Source organism: Harpia harpyja, chromosome 22 (assembly GCF_026419915.1).
Source record: "Harpia harpyja isolate bHarHar1 chromosome 22, bHarHar1 primary haplotype, whole genome shotgun sequence".
Taxonomy (NCBI): Eukaryota; Metazoa; Chordata; class Aves; order Accipitriformes; family Accipitridae; genus Harpia; species Harpia harpyja.
Genome location: NC_068961.1, coordinates 18,737,088 through 18,760,460, shown reverse-complemented (window position 1 = coordinate 18,760,460; position 23,373 = coordinate 18,737,088). Strand labels below are relative to the sequence as shown.

Sequence of the window (23,373 nt, the reverse complement as noted above, 5' to 3'; positions counted from 1 at the left end):
CCAAAGGCTTTGAACGTGGACGCTTTTCACCATTCTCTAGATTTTAGGTGTGAAACTTTACCAGCAAACTCTACAACCGAGAAGAAAGTGTTAAAACAACAATCTGAAAGCTCACAAAATGTAATAGCAAGTTATTCTGGGCTACGTGAAACAGTGAGGCTAAGGGTTGGGGAGCAGGACCTAGAAGAAGCCAAAATGTTTATTAAAAGTTCCCTAAAAACAGGCCTAAGCAAGAAGGCAGCTCGTGTTCTTGGCTTCGGTGAGCTGCCTGTGACTCTGCTTATAATGCAGAAGCCCCAGGGCTCTGTGTAGGGTTGTACCTCCCCAGTTCTGCTACAGCTTTCAGATAAAGCTTCCTCTTTGACTGGAACTTGGCTTGCCATTGCAAAATGACAGACCGGATTACGAGGCTGCTTCACGAGGGAGACGACAGGAGAAGCACGGGAGGGAGAAGGGAAGGCTTGCTGAGGCACGGAGGCAGGGGCATTGCCAGAGAGCTGGAAAATGTCCTGATTCAGCAACTAAATACTGGAAATACTGCCAGTTACTGCTTCCCAGTCTGGGCAACGTTTGAAATAAATTTGTGCCCCACTATGTGCCACACAGGCTGCACAGGGTGACCACAGAGTGATGATGAGACCTCTCTGTGGGGCAGTCAGAGATGTGTAGTACCCCTCAGGTATGAAGATCTCACCTTAGCAGCCAAGAACAAATTTGGTTTGGTTCTGTTCCAACTCCCCTATTCTCCTTAAAGCAGATTTGCTATGTTATTTTAGGATTTTATTTGTGAATTCAGACCTTGTTTTAGTCATATCATAAAACCCTAAAATACTGGCGTGCATATGTGTTTGTGTGTCTATATAGTTCTACTGATTTCACAAGGTATATGTGATGAGATGAAAGGGTTCTGCAGTTTAACTAGACAGGTACCAGATAAACCAACCAGGCTAGAGGAGATTTATTATAATGAAGTCTACTCTTTTTGTTTTGTATCTAGTCGACCTTCTGTTATTCTACACACTATTCAATAAGCCCATATGCCCATGATATGAAGTTTATTTGTTGCCTTTGTTTATGGCACTGAAAAAATGCAATTGGGTCATTTTTTCTGGTTAAGGATGAATGTATCAGGTGTTCGATTGGATGGGTCTACACCTTTTTAAGAGCTTTAAATGAAGGAAGATTTTCTTTAGCTGAGAGGCATTCTGTTTGCTTCACAGTGATTCATACAGCTGTAATAAATATATCAGGAGTCTAAAAGGGCTCACAGAGAAAGGGGGAAGTCTTGCCGTTCTCTGCGTGTTTTTCAATTTCAGCAGAGGCTGGGTCATGGATGAAATTGCAATCTCTCTCTTCTCAGAAAACTCCTGAGCTGAGATTCAGGCTTTCAGATTTCAAACACACGCACACACAATTGGAAACAAAGAGTACGCAGTGACTGAGATGAGCTGCTTACATATTGAGGGGGAGCTGGACCTTCGGTGGTGTTCCCTGATCTCCAATTATTGCACTTGTCCTGGGACCAGCCACTGTGGCTGTTCCAATTGAAGAGGAATCCTGAAAATACACGAAGAAGAACATACAAGGATTAAGATGAAGCCCACCATTTCCTCAAATGCTATGGGGTGAAGGCACTGAGGAAAAAAAATCACATCTTTTATCAATTCCCAGATTTTCTAACTTCATGATACTGCACTAAAAAAGACATCTTTTAGCCTTACGCGTTCCAAAAGTACATTTCTGACACAAGGGATATTAGGTTATTAACAGCATTTCCATGTACCTGTCAGAGAAATTTAGTTGTACCTGGCATGCAGATCTTAAAAGTTTTAGAATGCAAAACTACTGGGCTGCTTTGTAAAATCAGCTCAACACGTACATCTCTGCAATAGTACCTTCTCTGATAAAAGTAACCTATTCTCCCTCAAAAGCTTGTTTTTAAAATTGTACTCTTTTGGTTAATGGTTATGGATCTATGGAGAAGAAGATACTATTCAATTTCCAAAATGCAGTCTCATTTCTGTATACTGCTTTTATCATCAGGAATATTCTTCTCCTTAATAAAAAGGTGACAACACAACCCAAAACAGGAGTACCTCTGAATGGAGAAAGTATGAGTCCCCTCCAGTTTTACCACAGCAAATAAATCCTCACTCTCATATAGAGAACTGGGCAGATCTTTTCCAGCTATTAATATTGAGAGGCAATTCTAAATGTAATCATTCATTTTTTAAAGCTTAATGCTCAGCAAAAGTATGTAGGGCAAACTCTTTTGAGTTGTCTCACCAAAGTCCTCATTCATCTATGTCAAAAATGAATCCTGACTGGAAACTTCTCCTGAAGTAATGCCAAGGCCTGTAGCAACAGATCTTTGCTGCAAAGACAGGGCAGAGCTGGGCTGATGGGACTTGTAATGGTTTACCTGAGCAAAAGGCTTTTTTACTAAGTCTAACCAAATGCTGCATGCACATCTGCATGCAGAATGGCTCTGCAAAGTAGGATCCAAAGTTTATGCACAAATTGCAGGTTCAGACAGAGCCTGTTACATACAACAAAGATACTGAGCAGTTCACAGACCTCCAGTGCAGCTTTTCTGTTTCCAAATGCTATCTAACAAACAGTAAATATTGATTTATTTTGGGAACAGAAACATAGGGACATTTTTTGCACTTACAAGTGACACTGAATAAAACCAAGACACTGAATTAAACCAAGACACACGTTGCTACTTAATTAATGGATTTCAAGGTCACCTCATTGCCCACATAATTATTACGGTGTCATGTCTCAATAATGCATTGCTAAGCTATATTGCTTTGCTGTATATTTACACAATACCATCAGGAAATCATGCAGCAAAATATGAAGACACTGCTCTGTGATTCCATTGCTTTTGGCAACAAGCAGCAAGCTGTCTCCTCTCTCACCGACATCTACGCTCAATAATGAAGTTGTAGTGACAAGTACATCTCCTTTTTCTCATTATTTCCCCTCACTTTCTGGCTGCTTGCTCAAACAAGGAAGGTTCCAGGCAGCTCTTAGTCCTATGTGTAAAAGTAAGCGTTCTTTCCAGTTCTGTCACATCAGTGAAATAATAATATCAACTTACAGAAAAGAACCCCAACCCACTCAAAAATGTAGGGATAGCTGGAGAATGATCCCTCATTTATTATTTTGAGCTGGTTATTGGGGTAAGGATTGTGGAAGATGCTGGGCAGAGAGAACTGGCAGCTGCCTCATCCAAGAGGTAATTGGCTGGTTCAAACTGCTTCATGTTATGCCACCAGTGTATGCCTGCTCTGAGCTAGAGAAATTGCCTCCAAGAAAACAGAAAACAGATCAGTCCCCACCCTTTCTTGGTAGGACAAAACACTTTGGTTTTACCTCATGAAAAAAACAGAGCTGAGTGAACAGCCTCAGGGTGCAACTGTAAAGGCAGAGAAGATCACAGCAGTGTAGAACAAAATAGAATAGAATAGAATAGAATAGAATAGAATAGAATAGAATAGAATAGAATATTTGAGTTGGAAGGGACCTACGACGATGATCTCGTCCAACTGCCTGACCACTTCAGGGCTGACCAAGTTATAGCGTGTTAAATGGCTCTTCAACACTGACAGGCTCGGGGCATCGACCACCTCTCTAGGAAGCCCGTTCCAGGGCTTGACCGCCCTCTCGGTAAAGAAATGCCTCCTAATGTCCCGCCTGAACCTCCCCTGGCGCAGCTTTGAGCCATTCCCACGCGTCCCATCGCTGGATCCCGGGGAGAAGAGCTCAGCACCTCCCTCGCCACGTCCCCTCCTCAGGACGCTGCAGGGAGCAGCGAGGTTGCCCCTCAGCCTCCTTCCCTCCAGACTAGACAAGCCCAGAGTCCTCAGCCGCTCCTCACAGGACATGCCTTCCAGCCCTGCCACCAGCTTTGTTCCCTCCTCTGGGCACATCCAAGGACCTTCACGTCCTTAAACGGTGGGGTCCAGAACTGCAGACAGTACTCGAGGTGAGGCCGCACCAACGCTGAATACCGCGGGATCGTCCCCTCTTTCGACCGGCTGGTCACGCTGTGTTTGATGCCCCCCAGGATGGGGTTTGCCCTCTTGGCTGCCAGGGCACGCTGCTGACTCGTACTGAGCCTGCTGTCGACCAGCACCCCCAGATCCCTTCTGCAGGGCTGCCCTCCAGCCACTCCTCTCCCAGTTTATACTTGTGCCTGGCATTACTCCATCCCGGGTGCAGAATCCGGCATTTGGACTTGTTAAATTTCTTCCCGTTAATCATTGCCCAATGCTCCAATCTATCTAGATCCCTCTGCAAGGCTTCTTGTGCCTCAAGAGAGTCAACAGCACCTCCCAGTTTGGTATCATCAGCAAACTTGCTAATAGTGCGTTCAACTTCTGCATCCAGATTGTTGATAAATATATTGAACAGAACTGGCCCTAGAACTGAACCCTGAGGAACACTGATGGTGACCGGTTGCCAGCCAGATGTAGCCCCATTCCCTACAACCCTTTGAGCCCTGCCCTTCAGCCAGTTCTTCACCCAGTGCACTGTAAATCCACTCATCCCACAGTTGGACAGCTTGTCCAGAAGAATGCTGTGAGGGACCGTATAAAAAGCCTTACTAAAATCCAGAAAAACTACATCCACCGCCTTCCCTTCATCTACAAGGTGGGTGACCCTATCATAGAAGGATATCGAATTAGTTAAACAGGACTTTCCTTTTGTGAACCCGTGTTGACTGTACCTGATGATTGCATTACCCTTTAAATGCCTTTCAACTGAACCCAATATAATCTTCTCCATAATTTTTCCAGGAACCAAGGTTAGACTAAGAGGTCTGTCGTTCCCTGGGTCTTCCCTCACGCCCTTTTTGTAGGTTGGAATAACACTGGCTAGCTTCCAGTCAGCAGGGACCCCCCCAGACTCCCAAGACCTTTGGTTGCTGATCGAGAGGGGTCCTGCCGTAACATCCACCAGCTCCTTCAGTACTCTGGGATGAATCCCATCAGGCCCCAGGGACTTGTGAACGTTCAGCTGATACAGCTGGTCCCTTACAATTTCAGTGTCCACAAATGGAAAGTCACCGTTCCCACCCTCGTGGTCCTCCGACTCAGGGGACCGGGCAGCCCAAGGTCTATCAGTATTATCAAAGACGGAGGTAAAACCCGCATTGAATGCCTCTGCTTTTTCTTCATCTCTATTACTCAGATGACCACATTCAACAAGTATCAGTCCAATGTTTTCTTTAGACCTCCTCTTGCTATTAATATATTAAAAATCCCTTGTTATCTGAAACAGCACTGGCCAGTTTCAACTCTAATTCAGCTTTGGCCTTTCATGTTTTCTCCCTGCATAAACGAACCCCAGCTCTGTACTCTGCACATACAGTCCTAGGGATTAAGAAATCATGTAATTGTCATTCAGCGTTGCTAGATGACAATGTTGCTTTCTTCCCTTGAATAGTCTTGTATGTCCTCTATCTACCTGACATTCAGATTCTTGCCTATGGCCTGTTACTGTAATATCACTGCATCTGGTGCCAGCCTGGACGCTACAGACCGTTCATTTTTGCCACTTTGCACAGCCTAGCATCATATGCATCCAAACTCTAAATCAGTGCCTGCTTCCTGATTGTGCTCCAGTTTTTCTTTAGCTGCTCTCCCCTGCAGGCTTTGACACTATGGTGTACTTGCCAGCCTTGCCAGTATGACCCCGCTTTTCATCATCAGGTTTTACTCCACAGGACCCGCTGGTCTTCCACTGCATTGAATTCAGCTCCTCTCTTTGCATCCTGGCGTTCACTGCCACACAATATTCTGCTCTGCAGCTTCATCTGCCTCTGTGCTTCTTGATGAATTCTCTCGGTGACTGCCTGATTGCGACTATGCATCTGAATGTTCACCAGCTTTGCATTTAAAATACAGCCCCTGACACAGTTGGTGAAGGCTTTCTAAATGTCCTCTTTCCAGGTCCTGTTCTCTCTCTTATGAATCACTAATTAGCTTATATTATAAGACACAATATTGCTAGATTATTTTGCAAGATATTTGCAGTAAGATTTTGAAGAGACTGAATTTTGTGAAAGAATAATCTCCTATTTCTTCACACTTTTGATTACCTTTGTTGGAAGTTTACCTTTCCACTTTCCATTCCTACAATTTTATGTGGGTCTCCCCAGCTACTGGTAACACCAATAATCCTCCTGGAGAACACAGCAGGCCTTTCTCCATCACAGCTGGTAACAGGGTTTAGCTTGTTTTCCTTCTTTATTTAGCCCTGGAGCCAGGTTGTACTTTTTTGCTATTGTGATCTAAGGAACAAGGTACTAAACATGTCCTCCTTTCCTCTTCATCTGCTCAGGGGAACGGGAATGCGAGATGACGCTCTGATTTTTTTGCTCTCCGCTTTGAGACCTTGCAGGAGGTCTGTGTGCCACATCCTTCCCTTCTGATGGCACGTCCCTGCGTGATCCACCTTCCCGCGGCACCAGGCACGCGAATACAGCCACGCACAGGCACTACGGAGCGAGGGCTCAAACACTGCAGCGTTTGTGTCTTAATCCTTCTTCCACCTCTGCTACTCACTGTTGCTAAGCCTTACGCGGGAGGGGACGTCTCTGACAGCCAGGTTTTTGAGAGGCACGTGGGCACCTAGTGATAAAAGCAGGCACCTCGCAGAGTTTTCTCAGGGAGGCATTAAGACGTACTTCACTGTCTGACTCCCATGGATTTTATTGCAATCTGAGTAATAAGAGTCACTTCTGAAAATGTCACTCGGTGCCCCTCTCTATCCTTATGAGCCTCTAATGCCTTTAAACATTTGGCCATTGAGTTTCCAGACGTGACCTGCTGGGTAATCACACTGTAGCACACACCTCCTGATTAGGAGGCCGTTTACTCCAACGGTGGTGTGCAGTTTTCTCAACTAGACACTGCCAACTCTCATCCCATTTACTCAGGCCACGAAAAAGCCAAATCTCACTTCTTCACGCTCCCACTCCAATCTGGCATCCTTCGAGCACCACTTACCACTGCTGAGGTTTTCAGCTCACCAGCCACAGCTCTTCTCTTCCAGGGGACAACACGGCCCCAGCTGCCAGCCAGCAGGGAAAAGCGGCTGCACGAAGGCACGCTGAAGACCCCCTCCGGATACCTCCGCACTAATTCCTGCTTCTTTGGGCCCATTAGTAGCACAGCAATGTCACCTGTACTGCGGAAGGCTAAATCTTGAGTAAACCTCCCGGACTATACACACGGGCACAACAATGCTGCATGACAGATATCTCACTCCCGGCTCACGCTGCACCGTCTGTTTTTATCACCAGTTGCTCTGGTGTAGTAGGTGATTATGTACCCATGGGCTGGATAGTAATATATAAGGACTTCTTGCTTTTTGTCCGTAAATGCAACAGCATCCTTATGACCACTGATACACAACTCCCCCTTCTCCCCCCAGCACTAAAGCTAATGTCTTATAGAAATTCATAACTCATGCCTTGAGGCCTCCTTAAAATTTGTTTGTTTCTTCCTCTCAGTCTCCGTGTTGGCTGTTACAAGGAGACTTTACGTGAGGGCCAAGAATGAAGAAAGGCTCTGCACAAAGGTATTTTGGCCCTTGGCTAAACTCCATCTAGTCCTAGCAGCAGCATGGTCCTCTGGAGCAAAACAGCAGCGGAGCACAGGGTCTCTGCTCTCGGTCCCCACACAGCATTTCCAACACCATTTTTAGATGCTTAAATAAATCAAAGCACCTGGCACCATTCAGGTGTCATGCAAAACGAAGAGAGCCGAAGCCAGCTGACAAAAATGACCTTTGCAGATGACTGTCCAGCCTGAGGGTCAGCGTTTCCTGGTGAGAACAAACAGTCCGACTTCCTCAGAAGTCACCACATGCCTAAGCTCAGATGGATCTCATTCCTCCTCCAGCTGATAAGTATTATTTGCAAGAGAACTACAGGAGCATCAAAACAAATTGCACTTTAATGTATATGTAATGATATAGTTCTATTACAGTTTATAGCATATACTCCTGGGTAAATAATACACTCCTGAGATGTTGCTGCCTCTTCTGTCAGCTCTGACAGTTATATTTAAAAGCAACCAGCCTGGCAAAACATCACTGACAAGCCCACAGAGACCAGGAAATTAAAGGTAATAACCACTCATCTGGGCTGAAACTTCATCTCAAATTCATTCCCTTTCTCTCTTCCTATCCACACCTCTATGAAGGCATAAAAATCAGTTGTCTGGACTTCCAGCATAAACTATCTTTTCCTCTCCCTTGTAGATTTACTTTAGATTTTCACCAGTACTTTAAGGCCATGTTTGTGGTTTAATTTTAAAAGACATGGTGCCTGCAGGGATTAGTGAAGTGCCTTGCAAAAGCACGGGTCTCAGTCTTGGAGGGGAATAGAAGCCGTGAAGACAGTGATAAAACTAGGAACAGAGCACAATGATATTGCAGGTTGCAGCAGCTTTCACAGAAAAATAATTGCTGCTGCTATCAGACGAATGTTCTTATCATCTAGAAAATCACCAGCCAGAAATCTCCATTTTGACTTCAAAGCAAATCCAGCACTGTCTCACCACAGGGCACTTATCACATTCATTAATTCACAGGGAAATTTCTTTTAATGTCTTGAATGCATATTTACAGCTTACTTTAAATTTCTCTTTAATATTACTTTAAAATAAGAGAAAAACACTCAAACATTCAACTCACACAGGTTGACATACCATCCTCTGGAAATACCACAAAAAATAGGCTAATGGTCTTTAAGATTCCTGTGACTTGTTTCTCTAATTCGCTGACTCCATAAAACAATGACTGTGGCAATCACTCCAGGCCTTAATGTTCCTAGAAATAATGTATTAGCACTTAATGCATGGTAGTGACACCAAGTATCGATGAAAAGTGTTACACGCAAGATCAAGTAGCCTCATCAAATGCTAATTACCAAAGTGGGAGCTGATACGGACTTACCAATTCTAGAGTAAGACTTTTTCTTCCATAATAGTATGTGTGTAAAAAACAAACAAATGTGCACGATAACAGCTGCAGCTGCATAAATAGCTGCATAAATACCCAGTTCCTTCCTGCAAAAACTGGAGCTAAATTTATATGATTTAGCATTTACCAAGGGGTTCTTACAACCTGTAAGTATCTGCGGCTGTGGATGGAGGTGAGGCAGAATAGTATACCAGCCTGTCCTAGCACCACGTTGGCGCTGATTATTTTTTTTGGCTCATAGTAGGCCAAAAACTCTAGACCACGTCTTCTGTGAATAGCTCACGGAGCTATGCAGAGAGCTGGAGAAGTCACGTAAATATATTTCCTGAGCTTTCATTTCCACTATTCTGCAATCTAAGGATGTCTGCAAGTTGGAAGAAAAGCACCAAGTATTTTTTGTCATCTTCTTCCAAACGTTCATCTGACATTACCACCCATAAAAGCACTGATTATTCTGGTTTGCAGCTTCTCTGTTCCCCCAAACGAGGACTAATTAAGCATCATGTGGATGAGCATCATGAGAATTGTATTTTATTCAGCCTTGTTTCTCTCTCAGACTAACCCTTTCAGCACTGAGCACCACTGTCCAGCTCTTCACCATGAGGTTTTAAATGGTTTTATAGTAGTTTCTTGCAATTCTGGGACCAAAGAACATGACAAATCAAATGCAGAGAGACAGGAAAGCTTGAAGTGAAAGCTTGACCTCTAAAAGATGTTAATTTAATCCCATGTTCATAATTATCCTTTTGATAACTGCACAACAAACTTAATGGAATTCTCTGCAATGCCTCCCATAGGAAGTCCCCCTTCAGGGAGATAGTAGTGGTAAACAAATAAACAAAACCCCCAAACAAACTAAAAAGGGAAAATACATACTGTAGTAATTTCTGTTCAAATGCCATGCATGTACACATAGCGTGTGCCAGATGGACAGGATTTTGTGGTAAAGTGTAAATACCAAGAGAGCGCCTTGCTTGCTCTTGAGGCTTCCAAGTCAGTAGTTGACTGGCAGGTAGCATAAAGCCTCAGGATTAGCCCTGTGCAAAAATTATTTCAGTGGCAAAATGTTTTTGGGTTACTACCCTGAGGAGCATCTAGAAAAAAATATTTTTTTTTGTTTTACAGGCAATGGGATTTCATGCACAGTTGAATAACCCTTCTAAAGCACAACCTTCTCTTCCTAGATCCTGTAAAAAATTAGATTTTGTGGTTCTTGAATAATCTTCCAAAATGTATTTATGCAAATTACAGGACAAAGAGATGACACTGTCTCTAAACTGGTAGCTTCTGAAAGGTGATTTTGCTTTGACCTGGATTCTTGGTAGCTTATATGATCAGTCAATAGATTGAGTCAGCTCGTGTGTCTCATTCACAACAGTTTTGACAAAAAATGTAATATATCCCAGTATGCATAGAGTATATTCAAAGACCTATTGGTATCCCCCAAAAATGCACCTTACATGCCTGCCCCAAACTCTCTGCTTAAAAAAACTTAACTCCTTCCCGCCTACAACCCCCCCCCCCCAAATTCTAAAAGTTATCTAAAATAGAGATGCAACAAATAGGCAATGTTTGGAACCAGTTCTAAATAATTTTGAGTAGAATTGGGAATGTATAAAGACCATGAAGTAGTTTAGGTTAGACTTCAGCAAAGTCTCTTACGCTGTTTTCATGACGCATTTTGATCTAAGTGACAGAAACACAGGTCAGACTAATATTACTTATTTTTTGCATTTTGACCTGTGTAGCCTCCTGAGACAGCTGCCCTTGGTTTCAGCTGTCTCGCCCTCATTAATGGATGTCCAGTCAGTTGTCATTCACAGCCAGCAGCAGAGCAGGTTGGATAGAATTTGGACTCCAGGCCAAAGCTGAAAAATACCTGAATTTCTCTTCTTTTCTCAGAGCCTATTGTGTGCTAGAAAATTCAAGATTCGTTTTTAGTCTCTGGATTTTATGTATAATCTGTATGCTTCTCATGATCAGCACATTTAGGTTATCAGCCAAGGCTCAACCAAAGTTCTGCTATTACGTTTTCTCAGCTAAAATTCAGCACTTCTAAATAACTGATAAGGAGTCACACTTCCAAATGATTTATATAGCGAGACACTTCAAGGAACATTTTTCATTTCAAACACTCACTCCTTGGGATTGGGAGCATACAAGACATTGTTCTCAGCTTTTCCTGAACATGTGGCCTCTGGTTAGGAGCCTGTACTAACACTTGCAGATACAAATAGACTTCTTGTGTGTGGTGATGAGTTGTTCAAAACACACAGAAAAGTTCCTTCTGCAGGGAGGATGCTTTTTCCTCACTCAGCTGTCATCCTGGTGTGCACAAAGCCACACTTCATTATTCATGAGATGCATGTGCTGTCAAAAATCAGGGGATTTGGAGCAGTACTGACCTGTGACCTTTCCAAATAGCACAGAAGAATAATTCATGAGGGGTGAAAATGGAAGCAAGACAAGCCATCTGAGGCCTAGGCACAATTACTGTCCAGGGGGACCTTCCCCGCTCCCCAGGGAGTCTCAGTTACGAACTGCTCCTCTGCACCCGTAACCTAATTCAGCTTCAGCTCCATCACAGGCCTGCAGCACTACTTACATCTTCAATAAAAATTCATTTTGCCAGCACGATAGGACATTCTGCATCATGTACAGACACTATTACCTTTTAGAAGGAGATCTTACGTTTAACGTGTGATACTCAGCATGCAACAAAAAGCATACAAGAAGTAAATTTGGCTGCAAGCGAAATGAAGATCCCAGCATTGCCTCTTTGAAAATAAATGCTTTGTATCCTGGCTATGGTGGTCTTCCAGTCACTGTTTTATCCAGCTGATGTGGCTTGAAGTTGATTCTTCTACCTGTGAGCATCCCTAGGTTTGCAGTCAACAAAGATGGTTTTTAGACCATCAATCATTTCAAAATGCATCTTGGCTTTTGGGAAACAGCTGGGTTGGTTCTGCTTAAAGAATAACGAACATGTTATGGAAGGCCCGTAGTCTTCAATTATTAAATTAATGATATGCAGAAGTGCTTTCAAAACATGCGATTTCATACTCTGGTCTGCATGTCAGTGCTCAGTACGCATAAATCTGTGCCCTCCTGGAGAAGCAGGAGGCTTATAATAGCCTAACAACTCATAAAAACAAAAAACATGTCAGCTCGGCATGAAAGTCTGGTTTCAATTCACAAAAATTGACAAAAGCCACAGGAATATAGTCCTATGCAAGAAATCACTTCTAAGGGGTGGAATATATTCCACATTTACTGAAACATCTAAAATGTGCACCTAAATTTTAAGTTCTTACAGTAAGAAGCCTTCGATGTCTCTGTTTCCTCTCATGTCAGCAGAGAAAAAGCAGGTGCCCCAGATGTAGGCGCCTCAGGTCTACATGGAAAATGGATGCTTGTTTTAAGAAGAGTGTTTTGCTGGGCACCAGCCGGTTGCCTGAGGTAGGGGACTGGATGATGTTCAAGAACTCCTGTAATTGAATTTCGCTTGTTCAAAGGACAGGCTATAGGAAAACTGTGACAAACTTTTTCAAAAGGTAGAACCCCCCTGCAAGCTAAATACCAATCCTGATATGTACCAGAGAAGCTCATACCTACTGAACTGAACAAAATTCCTTTATTTCTTTTTATGAGGAGATCTGTTAAATAAACAATGATAAAGTGCCTGGAAATTTCAAGGACATGACATAAAGACACAAAAACCCAAATTTGGATTCTAATGGTGAAAGGAAAGGCATAAATTTCCTAGATAGTCAGCACTGAAACTGTAAATCTGTTGTTTCCCCTATAAGAAATATGCTTTGGCTGACTTTGCTGCTGCAAACTAGCAGAGGCTTGAGATGGTTACGGAGAGAACCACTCAAGGGCTGTGACGATGACTTGCAGGGCAGAGAGGTTCCTCTTCAAGTGAGGAAAGAAAAGGTGGGACATATTCCTGCAGCAGAGCTCACCAGTAAGTCTGGCAGCTCCACACACAGCCTTCCTACCAACCTGCCCGTGCTCTCAGCAATGCCCCTGAGCTCTTCCAAAGCAGCAGTAGAGTCCGTTTACAGGTTGTCAAGATGTCAAACCCCTAGTAAGACAAACAGGACATTTACCTTAAAAATGGCAAAAACATCTTAGAACAAAACGATCCAAAGACAGGATTCTCGGCGCCCCGAATGCCTTGAAGTAAGAACTCAGGGGCCCTTTGTTTATGCTACGTTGGCTGGCGTTCAGCCACGTGAATAAAAGAAAAATGCTGAACTGATTTTCTGTCTAAGGCTGCAGCATCGTTAATTGTTTCAGAGCCATGTCAGGTCTTAGCAGATGGCAGAGAAGGAACTGAATTTCTGCCATTTTAAATATGTAAATGTAACCTCTATTTTTGGGATTAATAGACATATAAATATAGCTGCACAATTTTAATGTACATTTTGTAAGAGGCAAATTCTGGACTCTTTGTAGACCTAAGAAAGCTGAAAGCAGGTGAATTCATGTTGGTCGCTCTTGTGATTTTATTGCTACTCTTACAACAGCAAGGCATTTTTCTGAGGGCTGCTCCTACAGTAAAGAGAATATAGTGAGAATGTCAGCTCTGCTTTTTTTTCCCCGACAGACCCACACTCCTAGCAAAGTTTTCAAAAGAAAATGTTTAAATCCCTCAAACCAGAAAGCAAATAGGAAGGCCCCAAAAGCAGAGATATGTATTCATACATGCGAATGCCACGCTTGGGGCGACGGGGTCCTTGGGCTGCAATAACACTTTCTGACAGAGGGAAACCTCTTTTCACTAAGGTTGATCCAAACCACCAAGACTCTTTTTCCCCTTCCTGGATTTTGGCCAAGACAGTTTTGGCCAGCAGCGAAGGAGGCCTGTGCTCAGCTGCCTTGTCTGCAAACCTGCTCTGTGCCCTGAGGCAGAAGAACGACTCCCCAAATCTCTTCCCACCACGGGCACACTGGAGTGCCTTCATTATACCCTAGCCCTAGCTGTGCTTCTGATGGTGACACCAATTACGTGTCTTCCCATCTGCTGCAAAGGACCCAACCAACCTTCCTTCAGGCTGGATTTTGATAACCGTAACTTGTTACAGAGAAAACGGCGCCCTTCTTGTCCCCCACCGCTTGTGCCAAAATGCCACAATGCTGTGTGACATGAGTGGGGTTTTGCACACCAGTCGTTCTGTTAAAAAGGGCAAGAACAGTCAAGGCACTTTCTGCTTCGTGGTCTAATTTTTGTGGTTTGCTAGCTTAGAATGAGTCTTCACATGACTCTAGCAAAGGGTGTGCATGGTTTTTCCCTTGACTAGCACAAGAACAGAAAAGCCACAGTCTGTCACATCTCTGTAAAGTCCAAATGTGTCACTCTGAGTGCCAAAAACCTGGGTGTCATTTACTTGACAAGCTTGGGACCCTCACTCACGTCTAGTGCTTGTGCTGCTTCACAGATGTCCCAGTACATCTTGGCACACGCGCTGCTTTATGCGGAGGCCGTATCCTCACCTTCACCCTCCTGCTGAGGGCTGAAAGGAGGGGGAAGACCTTACGGCACGGAAACCCTGCCTGGAAAAGGCATGTGGAAGAAAATAAGCTAAGTTCCAGCTGGACCGAGCTGCCTCTCCGGCTCCTACATGTGGATGGGCAGTGGAGGGAGCTGAGCTGCCGAGGCAGGAGCAGAGGGTGCTGCTCCACCATGGCGGTGTCCCCTCAGCACGCCGTTCCGGCTGGCCCCGTGGCACACATCGGCACGCACGCAGGCACCCCGCCTTCCCCGGTGTCTTTGCAAACCTGCACCGGAGGGATCTGGGGGCTCACGTCACGGGTGCCAGTACGGCACAGCCGTCAAGAGTGACCCCGCGGTCCGGGGCACGACACCGACCCTCCAGGGGAGCCCCACCGGTCTGCAAATGGGCATAAACGGGTATTCCTGCCCAACGCGGTCCCGGCAGTTTGCTGCTTGTCCCTCTTCCCGCACGGCCCTTTCCCAGCCGTCTACACACATACCAGCGCGGGCAGCGGCTAGAACATGGATCGCTTCCCGCACTGGGCCACTGCAGGGGTGGGAAGCGATGCACGTTTGTCCCGATATGGGGATATGGGTGTGAGGGGCAGGAAGGCATGGCCAGGGAGAGGAAAAGGGGAGGGCTGCTTTTTTCAGCAGAGAAATGATGGGGGGAAGACCCTGCCATGCTTAGGTTATCTCAGTGCTAGCAAGCAGCCCAGACCACGAGGAGCTGGTCCGTAGAGGCAACCTGTTGCTGCTAATCTGCACACCAAGTATGTAGATGACTGAGCGGGCAGGCCAAGGCAGAAGACCTTTGGGACTATTATTATTCTCCTTTCTCTTTTATGCCTTCAAACTGCAAATTACGGCTTGGATTCCCTTATCCACAGAAACAGCGGGCATTTGCAAGAGGTTTCAGTGCACGCCTGGTGAGTTTGACCCCTGGTTCTGCCAGGCTCCCAGAAGCAGCCTCTGGGAAGCTCCTTTAGGGACCTGCGGGGATGCCCTGGAGGCTGCTCCTCTGCCCCCTCCTTTGAGAGGGGGAAGGACAGGGGGCTGTATCCTCAGCACATCTGATGGTTTAAAACCTCCTTGGGTGCTTCTGAACAGCAGCTACTTGCTGGGTACAACACACGTCAAAGTACGGCACATTTGCTCATCCTCCAGTGATCTGTAGGGAAATAATTACTCCAAAAATCTTTTTTATCCCCAATGTGTGAATTTCATACCGACATTGCTACCCTGCAGGGTAACAGGTACATTCAGGGTAACGGGATCGCTCAAAATTACTTCTTTCTACAACAGAAAGTGATGCAACATAAGCCGCATTACTTCAAACAAACTGTAGGATTACTTTCCTTTAAAACATGTTGCATTAAGGTGAATCAAATTTGGCTTTATCGTCTGGCTCCTCACACGTGCCCACCAATTAATGCAAGGATGGGAACAACAGACGCCAAGCACCATCACGTCGGGACGACAGCACCGCGCAACTGCTTCACGCGAGGGGCAGCCATTTTGAAAGAAGCGAGGCAACGGCGTGCCGTCCACCGAGGGCACCCAAAACACACCTCCACCCCCTTACCTGGGCCGGGGCGCTGGAGGAGAGGTGGGTCAGGTCCCCGATCCTGGCGGCCGCCCGTGGGTCGCTGGAGCTGATGAGGACGGGTGCGCTGATCTCCATGGAGTGCCGGTTGCTGGCGGCCTGGGAGGACTTGTGCGTCATGCTGAGGGCGGTGAAGGAATGGCGCTTCTTGGCGTTCTTCTTGCCCTCCGCCTGCCGCTGGGCCGCCCCGGCCACCCCGGCGCCGGCCAACGTGGAGCACGGTGCCAGGCCGGCCGCCGCCGCCGCCGTCTCCGCGGGCAGCGGCACGTCGCAGCCGGAGGCGGCAGCCGAGCAGGTCTTGTCCATCTCGATGAGCTGCTTGGCGGATTCATTCAGCTGTGCGCGGGAGGAGGAGGGGAAGACAAAAAAAAAAAGATCAAAACGAGAAAAGAAGGGGCGACGTGAAACCGCCCGTCGCGGCTCGCTGATGGCGCCTGCCTGGGCCTTCCTCCCTGCAGCACCACGACCCTTTTTCCTGGCGGCCCACCCCAGCCAGAGCTTGCTGCAGGGCGGACCTGCCCCGGCAAAAAGGGTGCTCGGGACGGGTCCCAAAACTAGCCGGGTTCCGTCATCTGTCCGCCGTCTCTCAGTCGGCCAGGCGGGTCCCCAGGAGGCACACCGGCGCGTTTTGTGTCCCAAAACCTGCCCCAAGCCAAGTGGTTACTGTCCAGCTCCAGCATGATGCCCAATTTATTTAAGTTTCTGAAGCTGGGTGAGCTATTTCCATCCACTTCTTAATGCCAGGAAAATCGAAAGAGAGGCAGAATAAGCATCCAGGAGAGTTAGGCTAGAACCAGGCACCACAAATGGATGCACGTCAAGCTACGGCATTTAAGAAAATGGCGTTCCCCGAAATAGCTTGTCCCAGGCTGCAGAGGCAGAGCCGGGGTAGGAGGCAGGAGCCTCTTCATCAATGTCTAGCCATTCCCAGGTCCATCATAGGCCGATGCTTGATGTTTGCCACACTGGGTCTTGACCCAGGGGTACGGCTTCCAAATCCTTCCAGTTTCATCCCCCGGCCTCCCACCTGACACAGGTTATCCAAACGCAGACGCGAACTGAAGGCATTTTTTTCCAGCTGTATCACCTCAACTGGGGAAGAGCATGATGGCCACTGGAAGACTTGCTCGGGGTCCAACTTGAAAAATTGGTCTCATCAGCCCTCCCAAAGGGTGTAAAACTTGGCCTGCAGCCTACAGACACAGCAGAGCACCAGGACGTTCAGGCCAGTTTTCAGCCCGCTGTTCCTCATTCAATCCACACTCACAGATAACCTCGTGCTTATAAATGCCAAAGGCACGCTGGGTGGGTGTCGTGGTTTAACCCCAGCCAGCAACTAAACACCACGCAGCCGCTCACTCACTCCCCCCCACCCAGTGGGATGGGGGAGAAAATCAGGAAAAGAAGCAAAACCTGTGGGTTGAGATAAGAACGGTTTAATAGAACAGAAAAAGAAGAAACTAATAATGATAATGATAACACTAATAAAATGACAACAGAAATAATGAAAGGATTGGAATGTACAAATGATGCGCAGTGCAATTGCTCACCACCCGCCGACCGACACCCCGCCAGTCCCCGAGCGGCGAATCCCTGCCCCCCACTTCCCCGTTTCTGTACTGGATGGGACGTCCCATGGTATGGAATACACCGTTGGCCAGTTTGGGTCAGGTGCCCTGGCTGTGTCCTGTGCCCCTCCAGCTTTCTCACTGGCTGGGCATGAGAAGCTGAAAAATCCTTGACATTAGTCTAAACACTACTGAGCAACAACTGAAAACATCAGTGTTATCAACATTCTTCGCATACTGAACTCAAAACACAGCACTGTACCAGCTACTAGGAAGACAGTTAACTCTATCCCAGCTGAAACCAGGACAGTGGGACAACCCTGTCACTGAAGCCTCTTACCTCCCAGCCGCCATAACGCACAGAGGAAAGCTACGCCTTACATAGCTTGAGAGTTTTTAGGCGCATCGGGGTGCTGCAGTCACCGATGATACACAAATTGGGCTCTGAAGCCAGCAGTGCTTTCTGCACAGCACTCATTGCCAATAGATCTTCCCTCAAGGGGTGCTAACAGCTGAGGGAAAATGCCACATTTTGCCAACAGACCTTTATATTAAACTAGGATGCACCGCAATATGTTTGCATTTAATGAATAAAAACAACATATGAAAAAGGGAGCCACAGCTAACGCACATGTGCTGTTGCATACACTGCTATTCTGAGACCCACATAAACCAGAGGTGCGTGTAATACTATTCTGGACCAAAACCAGGCTATTTTTGTTTCTATAACCACTGTATGAATTACGGCAGCATCCAAGAAACTCAGTCGAGGACAAGGTCTTCTCAGGCTCTAAATAAAAAGAAAGAATAGTTGCTGCTCCAAGCCAAGCCAATTTAGAAACCTAATACAAGTGAAAATAAAAGGGAAAAAGAGAGGGATGGGAAGATAACAATAGAAGTGTGCAGTTAAACAAATGTGTAATTGAGTGGCTTTTATGACTCCCAACCACTGTCACCATGCTGTAAATATAAATAACAAGTAGATATTGCTAGCCTTATGCCAGTCCTCCTAAGTTTAAAAGCACCCCTGACTCCACGAAGACTCATCCTGAGTAACAGGCAATAAACACGCTAACACCTAGAAAGTAAACATCAACTTGCAGGATCCTTCATTCTGTGACAGCTTCCACCAAGTCAACCAAGAGCCTCCAATTAATGATGCTCCACTACTGTCGGAGCTGCTGGGAGTCCTGCAACCATTCAATTAGCAGGCCATTTTCCCAGCTGCACTCTCCAACTTGAGACCACGCTTACAGCCAGCATAGTGCACTGCACCTGCCAATTTTTGCCAATAACAGCTGATCCCATTTCAGATTCTTCAAGAATGTCCATTATTTCCCACTTCATCATGCTCTAAATTGGTACAACCTAATATTTGCCAGCAGGCTCCAAGTTGCAAGGAAACCAGATGGCTCCCCTCCCTTAAGTAGGTGTTACAGCTCCACTTACCCAATTGATGGAGATAGTCTAGCTGAATTATTTGAAATATTAAGGAGAAAAGGAGAAAGACATCAAATATGCATGATTCTTTTCTACAGCAGAGGGTGAGGAAATACTTTGCTAACCAACAGCAAGCTGGAAAAAGATATATTTTAACTCTTTGACAGAGGAAAATATAGAGTTAAAAAAAAAAAAGAATTTAGAACTTTCTGATTTTACAGCAATGCTCCATATGGACAATGAAGTGCTCCAGCTCTTAATATCGAAACTCTGATTCTCTTGTAAGAATTAGATTATCAATCCCACTGGCTGGAATCCAATTTAACACCAAAGCTGTTCTTTTTAAAACAACAAAAATCCATTACTTTTTTGTTCAAAGCAAAACCTAGTTAAAAAGGTCAATAAGAGAGCTAGCATCTAAACATGGAGTAATAAAAAATAGCCCTGTATTGTTATAAACAAAGTCACTCTCAATATCAGTAGAAGATTAAAGGCAAAAAGAAAACCCCTCCCCAAAACAGTCAAGCTAATGAACTTTTGGGAATGTCAGAGTCTTCCTGAAATACTGGGAAAAAATTATTTTGGTCTGCCAAGATAAAAAATGCTTTATAGCTTTACAACTTTATTTTTGTAGAGAACTGTTTTTAAACAGCTTTGCCCACAGATGCTGGCAAGTACTTCCCAAACAGGCTATGAATAACAGAGAAAAGGTTCTGCTTACTACTTTGGAAAAGCAAATGGTGCTGCCTCTTCACAAAGAACTTTTAGAAACCCTTTTTAAACATAAACATGATTGCAAATTTCTTATTTTAAACTCTGAGTATGTAAACAAGCATTGCTTTCTGGTGTCTGTCATTTGATCTTCAGGCAGATCTGCTTCCAGAGGAGAAGCTTAGTGGAAAGTTCTGACCCACAGTCACTCTCAGGAATCTGACATTTCTGGAAGGCTGTAGCTCTTATGACAAGCCCTAATACCAGAACTCAACTTTCTCACCCATTTTTGATCCCTCCTCTAGAAAGAACCCATGTTTGAAATTCTGGTCCTGCCAATCCCAAATCGTAAAATGCCCTTGAGACTGCAGCGGGACTGATTTTGCCCCAAATCCATTCCGTAACAAGGGGATGTCCTAGAAAACTCGATATATGATTTAGAGGGATAAGGCTTGGATTTGAATGCCAAACCAGTCAAACATTCCCAGCAGCCCTGCAATCCTGGGTCTGGGAACGCAAAACCTTGCGAGGGCAAGCCTTATAATAGCTGAGGGACCCTACCGTGCAAGAGATGTGATGAAGCGGTACGGTGACTACCGACTGCGGGTGCTGCGTGCCGAGAGAAGGATGCACCAGCCTCAGTTCACAGAGCTACTGTGCCGAATTCTCAGGAAGGCATTCCCCAGCTGCGAGGAACCGTACTGGAGACAGCTCCAGCTCGTCTGGTTTTGAGAGCGAAGGAGGGTGCATGTGGAATACCTCTGTGCACAGAGCCTTGTTCACCTCCAAACAACCTTTCCCCACAAAGGGAGCAGTAATCAAGCTCCGTTCATTAAAAATTTGCTGACCTTGATCAGGGAGCCGCACTGCTCTCCCCGCCACAATGCAAGCTGTCATGACTTTGGCCTCCAGCCAGACAGCCCATGCAATATGAACTAAGGGAGAGGTTTTTTTCTTCTTCTGGCTTTTAGATGTGACTATTTTAGATATTCTACTTGAGACTTTACCATATGGGCGACAAAGGTACACACATTAAGCTACCTCACTCAGGACTTCTCTGCTGCCAAAATTATTTTTTCATTAGTCTCTAGATAAACCTTATTTTTCTGCAGAACGCATTATGGTGACTTTTTCTCTCCCTCTGTCTCTGTGGCACGTGCTTGCACATACTCACACATATATAGGCACCCCAGTTCACCCCAGTTCCTGATACATGTGGCTTTACAAGAGACTACCTGTAAACAGTTTCAACATATTTCTCTGTTAAGAATGAGGGGATACAGGAGAGAAACTGTCATCTGCACTGACTATCCCCCCATGGGACTAAATACGCCCTTTATATCCTAATGTGATTTAATGATCTATAGTTTCAATGGGCAGCGTTATGCACCTACTTACGTACCCCAGCTGGGATGGAGAGTGAGGAACAAGCTACTTGTTGTCCAGTGTGGGTCATAATTAATTCTAGTTTTAGTCCGAATAACAAATTATTACTGTGGAACTTACTGTATTATTATAGAACAAGATAGAAGCATGGGAAATCTAGGTCAGATTTAAATAATTAACCTTTACTGCATCTCCCTTGACAAATACGTCAGCGTGTTTACTAATCCATGGTAGTGGCAAAATTGTTCTAGCCCAGTTTAGGCCTCCAAGGGACACCTTGATACACACTGGTCACCACAGCAGCTCCTGGGTTGTTGCAGTTCACTGACGGTGCTGTCTTCTGTAAGACAGAGGACCGTAACTCTTATTCTGCTGTTGAATACTCCTAGCTTTCTAGTCATTTAGGTCTGGGTAAGAGATTCATTTCTGACTGATATCTGACCTACCAAAGAGAGGACCTTGCTCTCTTTCTGGTTTAGCAACATATTTCAGTGCGTACTTGATACTATGCAGACCAAAGTGTCACTAATGGGACTGAAATGTCATTCTTTTCTGAACAAGGAAGGATTGCTTAAATTCTCAGTGTTACGCACGTGCTTAAGTATTTTGTTAAACTGGAGCCAATCTAAACCAGCAAGTACAGTATATTAAGACTTTCAGGAAAACAATGCTTCATTTGCCAGGTAAGCTTTTTTTCTGTCTTTATGGAAAGTACTAGCTAATGGATGGTGCTGTTCAAATACAGGTATAATATCAGAAATATGTTACTCCAGGCCCCTTTTAAAAGTGAAAAGTTACGAAACCCCACAAATCAATGCATACCTAATGAAAAAGAACAAATTGGTAGGAAAACTATCAGGCTCAAGGTTTTGGAAAGGAACCACTCAGCAGAGCAGAAAGGAAAATTAAAATTATTAATAAAACTTCTTCACAATGTCCCCCTGAAAGACTGAAAAAAAATTCGCCTAGGGACTGCTGATTTTTATACTTTACAGTTCATAAATATTGAGAAGATCATGCACATCCCTATTTTATGCCTTGCAGAAACTCTGGCAACTTGGAGTTCCATAGCCGATTTTGTGATTAAAATAAACAGTCTGAATTTATTACTGCGTTTTCACTTCAGAGTAGTTACTTTCAGGAAATATTAAGTTCTTATGCCCTCATTAAATTAGTTTTGCCAGTATTATAATTTATGTTCTGAAGCACAGTGAGGTTATTAAGTAAGTAAGGGCATAACTACAGAGTCTCCTGTCTCTGCTAGGTCCCTGAGAGGACTGCATCTGTGAAAGCATTTTCATCCCAAAAAGCAGCGTTTCAGAAAGCTAAAGCAGCTTTACCTTACTGTTATCCCTACTGGCAAATGCAGGATACAACCTTTCTACCGTAACCGAGTAGCAAAACACCCTTTGACTCAAATGGGTGTTAGGAGAAAGTACCTAATGCTTTACTTAATACTTTACAAGTTCATTGGGTAAGTTAGTATAGTGGACGCACAGTAGTTCCAAGGGCTTGCTAATGGCCTCTCAGCAGACAAAGTTGTGCCAAAGGCTCTTCAACCAAGTCATACTGAATGCATCTATAATTTAATCTTTCATATGCTTTGTATTTAAAAATGTTTAGAGAAAGCCTCCCAAGTTCTCCATGGACAGTTTAAATTCATTGGACAGAAGGTACAAAATCCTATCATCTCAATTATTCATTTAGGCATCATCTTCTAATGAAGAATCATTAGTAAGGCACAGTTTAAGAGAAAATGTTAAAGCTAAAACAAAGCATTATTTAATGTTTTTGTGTTAATCTCTAAGAATCCACTCTTGCCTTTTCTAATTTATTGCCAGGGACGGACAAGCAAATGTGGAACAGATTTTCTGCAAGTGGTTTATCCATCATGGAAGATAGATTTCTGAAACCCCACACTGTGATTGAGAGCAGAGTTATTCCATGCACCCAGAAAATACATGAAGCGCAGTACACGCACTTGCTTGAACACATTCACATGGAGCGATAGCTGCAGAAATACTTTGCTAGGACACATCTCAAACTTCAAGTGTCCTGTTCCTTCAGTCACGGGCTGAGGCATACATCTCATTCTCTTTTCCAAAAGCCTGCTAAATATGTTAGCATGTTCTCAAGGAAGGAAGTCCCTAAAA

The 23,373-nt window shown here is 44.8% G+C and overlaps 1 protein-coding gene across 1 annotated transcript in view; it reads right to left on the bottom strand.

The window, feature by feature from the left end:
• Positions 1–23,373, bottom strand: part of SH3RF3 (SH3 domain containing ring finger 3) — a 250,662-nt gene that overhangs the window by 47,726 nt on the left and 179,563 nt on the right. The window contains exons 4-5 of the mRNA XM_052774044.1: positions 16,095–16,451; positions 1,457–1,557 (exon numbers count right to left, since the gene is read on the bottom strand). Of these exons, the coding sequence (XP_052630004.1) occupies positions 1,457–1,557; positions 16,095–16,451 (458 nt within the window). The remainder of the gene's footprint in view (positions 1–1,456; positions 1,558–16,094; positions 16,452–23,373) is intronic.